Source organism: Lynx rufus, unplaced genomic scaffold (assembly GCF_022079265.1).
Source record: "Lynx rufus isolate CCGP_SWC_20201006 ecotype Redwood Valley unplaced genomic scaffold, mLynRuf1.p SCAF_5, whole genome shotgun sequence".
Classification (NCBI taxonomy): Eukaryota; Metazoa; Chordata; class Mammalia; order Carnivora; family Felidae; genus Lynx; species Lynx rufus.
Window position 1 is genome coordinate 434,936 of NW_025814867.1, and position 13,642 is coordinate 448,577.

The 13,642-nt window shown below is 35.3% G+C and overlaps 1 protein-coding gene across 1 annotated transcript in view; it reads right to left on the reverse strand.

The window, feature by feature from the left end:
* Positions 1-13,642, reverse strand: part of TOPAZ1 (testis and ovary specific TOPAZ 1) — a 101,001-nt gene that overhangs the window by 29,025 nt on the left and 58,334 nt on the right. Inside the window, exons 13-15 of the mRNA XM_047100321.1 lie at positions 4,892-4,958; positions 3,675-3,849; positions 2,250-2,350 (exon numbers count right to left, since the gene is read on the reverse strand). Coding sequence (XP_046956277.1) covers positions 2,250-2,350; positions 3,675-3,849; positions 4,892-4,958 — 343 coding nt within the window. The remainder of the gene's footprint in view (positions 1-2,249; positions 2,351-3,674; positions 3,850-4,891; positions 4,959-13,642) is intronic.

Here is a 13,642-nt window from a genome sequence, read left to right on the forward strand (position 1 = left end):
ATCCTCACACTGCTGACTCCTTTTTTCAAGTGTTTTTATACTTGTGCTTCCCCTAAAGATTTCTTTTGGAAAAAGGAGTTCTTGCCCTAATGTGGAAAACTACTGATTACAAGTTTCTGCACTTCTTCTGTTGATCACCCTAAGAGTCAAGAGGGAGAGACAGTGAAAATCGAGATAATGTCTTATCAAATTTATAGGAAGAATGACAGTGGGGGAAAAAAAAGAATAAAACTACTGACTGGAAACTGTCTTTTTTATTCAATAGACTATTCACATAGTCTACATAAAAGATTAGCTCTAGTGTGGACATCAGAAATGAGACATATATTATTATTTTATATCAAGAGTCAGCAAACTTTTTCTATAGACAGCCAGATAGTAAATACTTAGGCTCTGCAGGTCACATTTAGTCAGTTGCACATTCTTTTTAGTTGTTGCTGTTTTTCTTTTCTAACTGTTTAAAAATGTAAAAAACACTCTTACCTCTTGAGATGTAAAAAAACAGGTGAGGGCCAGATCTGGCTCTTAGTTTATGGACCCTTGTTTTATATTATATTCTATACTAGCTGAGTCAGATTCATATTGTGATGTCAAAGTATTTTTAAGTTGCCTATATAAATGAGTGCATTTTTAAAGGGAAAGCTTTAACTTAATTTTAATAATTTTGTGTTCAAAAGGAATAGGTTTCCACTAAAAAAATTCATACTAAGTAAAATAAATAAAATATTTGTTTCAAACAAGACAGTGAAAATTTTAAATCAAAATTCAGGTACAAACTCACCAACCTCTTAAGAGATAGTATTAACCAAATAAAATTAAAATATGCCTTAAAATTGTAGCAAAATCTATCTTTTTCAAAAAGATTTTATCATGTAGTCCTCAATTTCTCAAGCATTAAATATCTAAGAAATTAATGCTATGATGAACCTTAAACTAGACTGTGAGACCAGGGACAAGGTACATTCTGCCCATCCCAGTATGGGATCACATACTAATCACACATCAGTCGGTATGGGATCACACATCACAGTAGGTGCTAAACCTCATGAAGAGCTTGGAGACTGAAGACCTTATATATAAGGATTCTGTTGCTGTTTTTTAAAAAATTTTTTTTAATGTTTAGTTATTTTTGAGACAGAGACAGAGCATGAGTGGAGGAGGGTAGAAAGAGAGAGGGAGACACAGAATCTGAAGCAGGCTCCAGGCTCTGAGCTGTCAGCACAGAGCCTGACACGGGGCTCAAACTCACGAAATGTGAGATCATGACCTAAGCTAAAGTCAGACGCCCAACTGACTGAGCCATCCAGGTGCCACTGTTGTTGTTTTTTAAATAAAACAAATCCATGGGGGTGCCTGGGTGACTCAGTAGGTTAAGTGTCCATGTTGGCTCAGGTCATGATCTTGTGGTTCATGAGTTTGAGTCCTGCATCCAGCTCTGCGCTGACAGCTCGGTGCCTGAAGCCTACTTTGGATTCTGTGTCTCCCTCTCTCTCTGCCCCTCCTCCGCTCACGCCCTGTCTCTCTCTTTCAGAAATAGATAAGCATTAAAATTTTTAATATCCATGAATCTGTATATGTAGGAGTGACCCTGTGCTTAAATGTTATTGAACATACTCAATTATAACTTATTCAATTCACCTTCAATTATATGAAATATAAGAAGTAGTAACAAAAAGATATATTGTAATAGTTGATTCAGTATTGACCACACTCTCAACTGCTCCATTCATCCCTCAGCACTTACTTCTTGTTTTAGATTTTCCTGTCCTTTACTTTATTTCACTTTAATGAATCCATAACCACCTGCCACCTCAGGGAAATCTAAAGAATGGTAGTTCAGTATAGTCCAGAATAACTAGACCACTTCTATGCAGATATCCCAAAGCAGATATCAAGATATATGGGATATAGTGTTCCAGAGCATTCTAGGAGATGATTTTTAAGAAGTTCTGTTGTGAGTTTACCAGATTCATCTTAAAAAAAAGGTCTTGAACTCTTGCAAAATGGTATTTAGCACGGCTTCCCAAGTGCTCCCTATAGTGAGATACTTCAGGGTAGCTGGTCTCCTGATACTTCCTTTCCACGTTTGCTTAATATACTACCTAATAATTCACTTACTAGTCTGGGACTCATTTTGCCACTTGTAACATTATTAGCAAATTTCTAATTTGTAGTTTTAACTATATTCTGTTAAAAAATTTAAAATTAACACTTTCTGTACCAAGCCCAAACAAAATTTAATGACATACCTTGGCCCACTGCAACAGCTTGTGATAGAAGTACATAGCACTGATTCCAATTCTTCCCAGCAAAGTTTTATCTACTTCACTATTTTGTGGATCTTTGCTAACTGGAACACAAAGTAGGCATATGGGAAAAGGTGGAAAAGTCATTTAAAATGACAGAAAAGGCAAATTAACATGAAATTATTGATACTAGACCAAAGATCAGGTGTCGGCAAACCACAGCCTACATGCCAAATCTGGTGTGTGGTCTGTTTTTGTATAGCCTGAGAGCTAAAAATGGTTTCCCTATTAAAAAGAATTTTTTTAATGTTTTTATTTATTTTTGGGAGAGAGAGACACACACACAGAATCAGAAGCAGAATCCAGGCTCTGAGCTGTCAGCACAGAGCCTGATGCAGGGCTCGAACCCACGAACCATGAGATCATGACCTGAGCTGAAGTCGGATGCTTAACTAACTGACAGAGCCACCTGGGTGCCCCATGTTTCCCTATTTAAAAAAAAATTTTTTTTTAATATTTATTTATTTTTGAGAGAGAGACAGAGTGTGAGCAGGGGAGGAGCACAGAGAGAGGGAGACACAGAATCCAAAGCAGGCTCCAGGCCCTGAGCTGTCAGCACAGAGCCCAACACAAGGTTCAAACTCACGAACTGTGAGATCTTGACCTGAGCTGAAGTCGGTCACTCAACCGACTGAGCCACCCAGGAGCCTCCCATGTTTCCCTATTTTTAAAGGGTTGTTTGAAAGGAAAAGAAAACTATGTAACACAGATTAAATGTGAATGTGTAAAGCCTAAAACATTTACTACCTGGCCCTTTGCAGAAAACATGTGCTGACCCCTGATAAAGAATATACAGCAGTGAAGGGGCACCTGGGTGGCTCAGTCAGTTGAGTGTCTGACTCTTGATTTCAGCTCAGGCCATGATCTCACGGTTTGTGGGATTGAGTCCTGTGTCAGGTTCTGCGCTGATGGTGGGGAGCCTGCTTGGGACTCTCTTTCTGCTTATGTTCACTCTCTCTCTCTCTCAAAATAAGCAAATAAACATTTAAAAAATATATAAATAGCAGCGAAGAGCTCAAAAAAGTCTCAAAAACATGAATTTTGTTGACTTGTAGTGAAGATAGTAACAACTTAAATGATTCAAAAATTCAGGTGCTCCAGTATAATTTGCTAGGAATAGTTTTACCAATCTGAATGAAAAGAAAAATAAAACATGAAGCATGAGATATTAAAACACCAATTCTTGACCTTATATCATTATAATCTAACTTAATAATAAAAAGATGGAAATATTTATAAAGAGAAATCTGAAATCTGCAATATTAACTTATCCCCAACGTGGAAAATATTAAGAGCTTTACATTCCTGTTAAAAACACTGCACCACGCTAACACACATAATACTCAGACCCAAATAGTGACATTTTACCTGTTTCAGCAAATTCACAAAATGGAACGCCTGGTCTCTCTTCTTTACAGTTTTGTGTTAGTGTTTCAGCAATACAAGCACAAAATCTCTGGAAATCTGCAAAGTTTCCACAGCTCATTTTTATGTTAATGTATAAATTTCCCAATTTGGTCCAGTCACCTTTTTCTTTACAATGCTATCAGAATTATTAGAAACAAAACAAAACAAAAAAAGAGAAAGAAAGCTGTCATTATGCAAACATATTATGGAATAGGCACATGCTGACATTAGATATACAGAAATTAATAAGACAATCTCCATAGGTCTTATAAACTTACCAGCAGTGTTATACCATTAAAAAACTTTCTATCATACAATTTGTGTTTCTGACTATAGCACAGTCTCTATAAGTTCCAGATGGCAATGTCCATTTGTTTTAATGGTCTTGTTCCTAATGTACTTAAGGATGTCACCCTCAAACCTGAACTAGACAGTAGGATAGATTTTATGGAAAAGAGATAATTAGCAATATGATTTGAGCTGTCTCCAGAGAAATACATTATTTTGCTACTTTTACAGATTGCATTTTACTATTATTTGGCCCCATTTATGATTTGGGGCCCAAATATCATTTTGGGAATACAAAGTAAATTTCAGTAAACTTAACCTCTTCTCATTATTTTCTATTATAAACAAAGAAATAGTTTTCCATACCAACAGATTGTTTCAAGGATATAAATACTAATTAAGACTAGACCAACAATTACTACATGAATATAAAAATCATCTTAAACCAAACAGTAAAATCGTCCTGAAAGTTCTCCATTTCTTATCCTCCAAACGCCTGGAAAAGGCACACTGGCCTTGGCTTTCCACTATCATCTCACATATTGCAGCCATCCATGGACTGTGACAAGAAAGCCAACTTTCTTATGCACTGAGTCTGTCCAGTGATAAGAATTGAAGGTTAATTAAGCCTTAGATTATTATACCTTGATAGAAGTTAACTTTGGAAATGAGCCAATTATTTCCAGAATTATTTTTAGAATAGTCCATAACTCTAGAAGTTACATTTGTATTTCAAAGTATTAAAAAAATTAAACTTTTTTCTTGAGCACTTTCTTTGTATAACAGTCACATTTTAAAAATTTTTCCTAAAACTTTTACTATTCAAGGTCCTTTGTTATTACTGGTTTTCAGAGATCACAGCTATTTATTTAAAAAAGTAAATGTCATACCTGTATTTCATTCAAGGCTGAATCTAAATCACATTTCCAGTTCTGTTTAAATTGCCTCATCCGTAACCTTTAACAATAGAAAAGCATTAATTATGTTCACACCCCCCAAAGTCACTATTGTCCCTAATTCACTTGTTCCAAAGTATATACCTCAGAGAGTGGAAAAAAAGGAATGCAGTATCTATAAAAATTCTTTAGAGCTGAAGAAAATGGCAAATGCATAGATACCCACCTCACATTATTTCTTCCCCAAACCATAGGCAACAGGAATGAAAAAGGAAATTCTACATGAAACCATACCTTCAGCCTGTAAAGTAACTAAGACAGAAAATGCCAAAGCTTCAAAATAATTGTGAATAAAAAGAGAAGAAAAACATTAAAACCCGCACTTGTTCTCTCCTGCTCCCACTTCATCCTTGCTGATCCACAAGGATTTGTGATAAGCAGAAACAGACCAGAACAAAAACAATGCAAAAAAACCCCAACCAACCAAACAAAAAAACCAAAAAACCAAAACCAAAAACCCTGTGGGGGAAAATTGAACAGATGGAACCTAACACTGATTAAAAAAATACAACAGACTAAGTCCATACTAAATTTGAAAATGATTTTTAAAAAACCCATAGAACAAAACAAAAACTGGGTAGATTATAACCCAAATCACGCAGAAGGAACTTAAAAGTTTGTATGATTTGAAGAACACAATCTAGGGATGCCTGGGTGGCTCAGTCAGTTAAGGTGTTAGACTCTTGATCTCTGCTCAGGTTTGTGACCTCACAGTTTGTGAGTCTGAGCTGAACTGGGCTCTGTGCTGACAGTGTGGAACCTGCTTGGAATTCTCTCTTACTCTCTCTGCCCACACCCTGCTTGTGCTCTCTCTCAAAATAAATAAATCAACTTAAAATTTTTTTGAAAAAAAAAAAAAAAGAACACAATTTATAAAATGCATAGCTTCTGGGAAAGAAAAAAACGACAAAAATGAAGAAGAAACATCCTTTGGCAACTGGAAAGAGAAAAAGAAGAAAAAAGGAAGAAGAGGGTGCCATTACTGTACATCAAATTATGGGGTTAGTTTTGATAATTAGTCTCAATGCTCTACAAATTAACTTATAATGCTCTATAAGCATTAAAATGGAATTCCTTGGGGCGCCTGGGTGGCTCAGTCGGCTGAGCGTCCGGCTTCGGCTCAGGTCATGATCTCATGGTTCGTGAGTTCGAGCCCCGCATCTGGCTCTGTGCTGACAGCTCAGGGCCTGGAGCCTGCTTCAGATTCTATGTCTCCCTCTCTCTCTGCTCCTCCTGTGCTCACACTCTGTCTCTCTCTCAAAAATAAATAAAGATTAAAAAAAATTTTTTTAATGGAATTCCTAATTCCTTTCATGAATCAAGTATAAATAACATTGATACTTAAACTAGATAAAGGCGGAAGAAAGAAAAGTACAGAACAATATCACTTATAATGGTGATGAAAAAAGCTAGATAAAATATTAACAAGCAAATCAGTTTTACAAAATTGAAAAGAGTTTACGCAGATGATGGTTGTGATGGCTGCACAAAAATGTGAATGTATTTAACGCTGCTGAAATGTACACCTAAAAATGGTTAAAATGGCAAATATTATGTGTATTTTACCACAAAATTAAAAATATTGACAAACAGAATCCAAGACCATCTTAAGAAAATGATACACCATGACAGAGTGGTATTTATTTTGCAAATGTAAGGCAACTTCAGTATTAGAAAATCCATCAACATCATATACCATATTAATAAATCTAAGGGAAAAAATCATGATTATTTCCACAGATATTAAAAAAGACTGATAAAATTCAACATCAATTCACTTATGAATATAGGGACTGAGAGACACTTTCTTAGAGTGATTAAATACATATATCTTAGTCCTAAAGCTACTATTGTATTTAATGAGAAAATTCTAGAGATATTTCCACTATGATCAGGAACAATGAAAAGATGTCCACCATATCCATTATTACTCATTATTATTCATTTAAAAAAATTTTTAATGTTTATTCATTTTTAAGAGAGAGACAGAGTGGTAGCAGGGGAGAGGAAAGAGAGAGAGGGAGACACAGAATCTGAAGCAGGCTCCAGGCTCTGAGATATCAGAGCCCCAAAGCGGGGCTCGAACTCATGAACCATGAGATCATGACCTGAACTGAAGTCGGACACTTAACCGACTGAGCCACCCAGGTGGCCCTATCCATTATTATTCAATACTGTACTAGAGGTAGGAGCCAAAGCAGTTAGGTAAGACAAACTACTTACAGGCAATGAAACATACATGCACGAAGAGCAAGAGAGACATGGAAAAGAAAAACTTCACAGGGGATTATCCCCACAAAATGTTAAAACATATTACTAAAGCCTCTATAATTAAAATACTGTGGAACTGGTGCACAAATAAACAAACAGTCCAGTGGAATAGAATACAAAGTCCAGACACAGACCCAAACACATATGAGATTTAGTATTTGATAAAGGTAGCATTTCAAATCACTCAAGTTAAATAAATGGTGCTGGGAAAACTGGGACAACCAATGGAAAAAAAAATTAGATCTGTATCTTACACTACACATAAGAATAAACTCCAAATAGATTAAGAACCTAACTATAGAAATGAAACCATATAAATAAGGAAACATGGGTGAATTTCTCTAAAACCTTGGTTTAGGTAAATTATGACTCAAAATTCAGATGCAATAAAAAATAACTATGACTCAAAACTGACGCAATAAAAAAAAGATTGATAATGTAGGTTGAATAAAAATAAAAGTTTTTGCATGGTAAAAACCATAAACAAATTCAAAAGACAACTGACAAACTAGAAAAAAATATTAAGGAACAAAGAACCAGAATCCAATAGAAAAATGGACATGAGCAGACAATTCACAACAAAAAGTATAAAAACAGCCCTCAAATACATGAAAAGAAAAGTTTTAAACTCATTTATGGTAAAAGAAAAGCAAATCAGAACACTGAAATACCATTTGTTACCTAACAGACTAGAAAAAAGTATGACACACTATGTTAGCAAAGCTGTGCTGAATAGTCTCTGAAGTTTCTGGATATATGGATATATATGTGTGTGTGTACATATATGTATACACACACACACCACAGGTACATATATGCACATATACCAAAATACGTATATACACACACCACATATACAAACATATACACCGTGAATACAACATATCTATACAAACATAATGTATATATACATACCACGTATACAAATTGGTAGAGCCCTCTGGGCTGTATCTAACATATGTACTTACCCTTAAAAACTTATACTGAAATAATTATAGACTCACAGAAATTTTCAAAATAGTACCTAGTCCTGGTACTCTTCATCCAGCTTCTTCCAATGATGATTTCTTACATAATTGTAGAACAACATAAAAACTAGGAAACTGACATTGTTACAATACTGTTAATTAGGCTACAGATATTATTTAGTTTTCACCACTTTTTACATGCATTCATCTGTGGGTGTGTAGTTCTATGCAATTTTATCCCATATATAGATTCATGTTACCATCACCACAATACAGATATAGAACTGTTCCATCACCACAAAGGAACTTCCTCATGTTACCCATTTATACTCACCCCCCAACCCCTATCCCCACCCCCTGTCAACCATACTTGGTTCTCCAAATCTACAGCTTTGTCATTTTGAGAATGTTATATAAATGGAACCACGTAGCATGTGGCCTTTGAGATTGGCTTTTTAAATTCAGTATGATTTCTTGGAGAACAATTTGTTTCATGTTTCAACAGTTTGTTGATTTCTATTGCTAAGTAGTATTCCTTGGTATGGATGTACCACAACTGAACTGTTCATTCACTTGTTGAAGAACATCTGTTTTCCCCCTAGGTTTTGGCTATTACAATTAAAGCTGCTATGAATGTTTGTACACAAATTTTTGAGTACAAGTTTTCATTTCATTACAATAAATGCCCAATAGTTCAATGCTATACTTGATTTTTATATGTTCAGTTTTTAAGGAAACTGCTCAACTATTTTCCATAATGGCTATATAATTTTACATTCCCACCAAAACATATAAGAGACACTTTTCCTAAACCCTTGCTAGCTAGCATTGTTATTGACACTTTTCCCCCAGTTAAACCAAGGCATGTTGACAAATAAAAATTGTATATAAGATATACAACATGTTTTACTAAATGTATATACATTGTGAAATAATTGTCACCATTGAGATAGTTAATGTATCTATCACCTCATCTAGTGTGTGTGTATGGGGGGGGTGAGAACACGAGATCTACTCTCAGCAAATTCCAAGTACACAATACATCTCTCAGCAAATTCCAAGTACACAATACGTTATGATTAACCATAGTCATTATGTTGTAAAATAGGTCTCCAGAACTTACTAATTTTACAGCTACAAGTTTGTACCCTTTGACCAACATCTCATCTGCTCCCATCCCCATCTCCTGGTAACCACTATTCTAATTTGTTGCTGAGTTAGACTTCTTCAGATTCCACATACAAGTGAGATCATGCAGATCTGTCTTTCTGTGACTGCCTTATTTCACTTAGCATAATGTACTCCATGTTAATCCGTGTTGTCACAGATGGTAGGATATCCTTCTTTTTAAAGGCTGAATAATACATATTCTGTATATATACACCATACCCTACTTTGTTCTTTTTGCTCAAGATTGCTTTAGCCATTCAGGGTATGTTGTAGCTCCGTATGAATTTTAAAATTGTTTTTTCTATTTCTGTAAAAAAAATGTTATTAGAATTTTGATCGGAATTGAATTGAACCTATAGTTAGTTTTGGGTAGCATGGACATTTTCACAGTATTAATTCTTCCAATCCATGAACACAGAATATCTTTTTATTTTTTTTGTTTTGATTACTTTTATCAGTTTCATGGTTTTCAATGTATAAATCTTTCACGTCCTCAGTAAATTTATTTGTTAAGAGGTTATTGTAAAGGGGATTGTTTTCTTGATTTTTCTGAATACTTCGCTATTAGTATATAGAGATGCAACTTTGTGTTTTAATTTTTAAATTTTTATTTTAAGTTTTTATTTAAATTCCGGTTAGTTAACACACAGTATAATGTTAGTTTCAGGTGTATAATTTAGTGATACAACACTTCTGCACAACACTGGGTGCTTATCACAAATTCCCTCCTTAATCACCATACCTATTTAACCCATCCCCCTGCCTATCTCCCCTCTGGTAGCCATTAGTTTGTTCTCTATACAAAGTGTCTGTTTCTTGGTTTGCCACTCTCTTCTTTTCCCTACAGTCATTTGTTTTGTTTCTTAAATTCCACATATGAGTGAAATCATATGGTATGTCTTTCTCTGACTTATTTCACTTAGGATTATACTCTCTAGTTCCATCCACATTGTTGCAATGGTGAGATTTCATTCTTTTTTTATGGCTGAATAATATTCCATTGCATGCATATACACACACACACGCACACACACACACCCATGCAGTAAAATCTTGGTTTGCGAGCATAATTTGTTCCAGAAACATGCTTGTAATGCAAAGCACTTGTATATGAAAGTCAATTTCCCCACAAGAAATAATGGAAGCTCAGATGATTCATTCCACAACCCAAAAATATTCATATAAAAATGATTACAATACTGTACTATAATATAAAATTAAAAAGAAAATACAAAATATAAAGAAAAATAAACAAATTAATCTGTACTTCCCTTTGTAAACCTTTGTGGCTGGTGTGAGGGAGACAAGAGAGAGGAGGGTTATTGTATAGAATGACTTTCTAACGGAATTGCTGCCATCTATTGGTTCTGTGGAATCTTTTTCTTTTCATGCAACTTAAACAAGGAACCTTTCCAAGCACACTTGCTTTCGCCTCCTTTTGAGGATTCTGCGGAAATGTGACATTGCATTGTCGTTAAACAGATTCATCGCTTGCACTGCTAAAGCCTTCATCAGGTGGTGCTTTTCTCCAAAATCTTGCACTGTTTCTCACATTTTACCCATTTCCCTAATCTCATCTGAAATGAGGGATACCTTTATCTCCTCCTCCTCTGCAAACGAGATATAGACATAGACTTCTTCTAAAATCTTGCAATTTTGGCCACCTGCATACCTCATCTGTACTTCTCCTTTTTTACTTCCATTGTAATTATCTTCTTACTGCCTTCCTTTTCAACCTTTTTCTGCATGGGGGCCATTGTATATGCTCACACATGTTGACTACAGTACAGTATTAATAAACTCTTGTCATATACTGTATTTAATGTAACAGGCAGTAAGACAGCAGAGGAAAGGGTCTATATCTGCAGGCAGCCTGACCCAGAATGAAGCAAAGCATTCCTAAGCATACTCTTGTATGCAAAAGCAAATGACTGTCCATAGGTGCTTTGAAGTGACAAAAAACACACTAGTAGTACCAGCTGTGGGCACCTTCCAGCGTTCTGAAAAATCACTGATTTCTGCCAAACACTGTGGCCTGAGACCGAGCATCCGAGTATGAGAGATGATCACACACAATCTGCAGCGAGACAGAGAAGAACCAAGGGCTAAGTTGTGATCATGTGACATTCAGCATTGCATACTACTCATATTGCAAGACATCACTCGTTTATCAAGTTAAAATTTGTTAGAAACGTTTGCTCATCTTGTGGAACACTCACAGAACAAGTTCCTCACAAGCCAAGGTTTTACACACACCACAACTTCTTTATCCACTCATCAGTTGATGGACTTTTGAGCTGCTTCCATAACTTGGCAATCGTAGATAATGCTGCTATAAACATCAGGGTGCATGTATCCCTTTGAATTAGTATTTTTATATTCTTTTGGTAAATACTAGTGGTGCAACTGCTGGATCGTAGGGTAGTTCTATTTTTAACTTTTCGAGGAAACTTCATACTGTTTTCCAGAGTGGATGCACCAGTTTGCATTCCTACCAACAGTGCAAGAGGGTTCCCCTTTCCTGACATTCTTGCCAACACCTGTTGTTTTTGGGTTATTGATTTTAGTCACTCTGACAGGTGTGAGAATTGGTAGTTTTGCTTTGCATTTCCTGGATGGTAAGTGATAACGAACATATTTTAATATGTGAATATGTTTAAACACACAAAACGTGTGTTTTGTTTTTTTGTGTGTGTTGATTTCAGCCATTCTGACGGGTGTGAAGTGACATCTCATTGCAGTTTTGCTTTGCATTTCCTAGATGGTGACGATGAACATATTTTCATGTGTCTGTTGGCCATCTATATGTCTTCTTTGGAAAAATGTCTAATTATGTCTTTTGCCCATTTGTTAACTGGATTATTCATTTTTTGGATATTCAGTTTTATAAGTTCTTCATTTATTTTAGATACTAACCCTTTATCAGATATGCCATTTGCAAATATCCTCTCCCATTCTGTAGGATGCCTTTTAGTTTTGTGATTGTTTCCCTTGCTGTGTAGAAGTTTATTTTGATGAATTCCCAATAGTTTATTTTTGCTTTTGTTTCCCTTGCCTCAGGAGATGTATCTAGTAAGAAGTTGCTATGGCCAAGGTCAAAGAGGTTACTAGGATTTTAATGTCTCACATTTAGGTCTTTGATCCATTTGAATTTATTTTTGTGTATGGTGTAATAAAGAGGTCCAGTTTCATTCTTTTGCATGTTGCTGTCTAGTTTTCCCAATACTATTTGTAAAATAGACTGTTTTTTCCCAATTGGATTGTTGAAAACTGACCACATAGTTGTGGGTTCATTTCTGACTTTTGTATTCTGCTCCATTGAAATATGTGTTTATTTTTGTGCCAGTACCATACTGTTTTGATCACTACAGCTTTGTACTATAACTTGAAGTCCAGAATTGTGATGCCTCCAGCTTTGCTTTGTTTTTTCCAGGTTGCTTTGACTGCTTGGGATATTTTGTGGTTCCATACAAATTTTAGGATTGTTTGTTCTAGCTCTGAGAAGATACCATCAAAATAACATCTTTCCATTTCTTGTGCCCTCCTCAATTTCTTTCATTAGTGTTCTATAGTTTTCGGAGTACAGAAATTTCACCTCTTTGGTTAGGTTTATTTCTAGGTATCTTATGGTTTTTGGTGCAATTGTAAATGGGATCCATCCCTTTATTTCTTTTTCTGCTGCTTTATTGTTAGTATATAGAAATGCAATGGATTTCTGTACAACGAATTTATATTCTAAGACTGCTGAATTCATGTATTAGTTCTAGCAATTTTTTGGGTAGAGTCTTTTGGGTTTTCTGTATAGAGTATCATGTCATCTGCATATAATAGTGGAAGTTTTACCTCTTCCTTGCCAATTTGCTGTCTACTTGCTGTGGCTAGGACTTCCAATACTATGTTAAATAACAGTGGTCAGAATGGACATTCCTGTCTTGTTCCTGACTGCAAAAGGAAAACTCTCAGTTTTCCCCCATTGAGGATGATATTAGTTGTGGGTTTTTCATATATGGCCCTTATTATGGTGAGGTATGTTCCCTCTAACCCTTTTTTGTTGAGGGTTTTTATCATGAATGGATGTTGCATTTTGTCAAATGCTTTTTCAATACGCAACTGATTTTTGTATGTGGATATGACATCCTGCAACTTTACTTACTTAGTTCTAACGATTTTTGGTGGTGTCTTTAAGGTTTTCTGTATGTAGGATCATGTAATCTGCAAACAGAGACAATTCTAATTCTTTCTTTCTAATTTGAATGTCTTTTATTTTTCTTTAAAA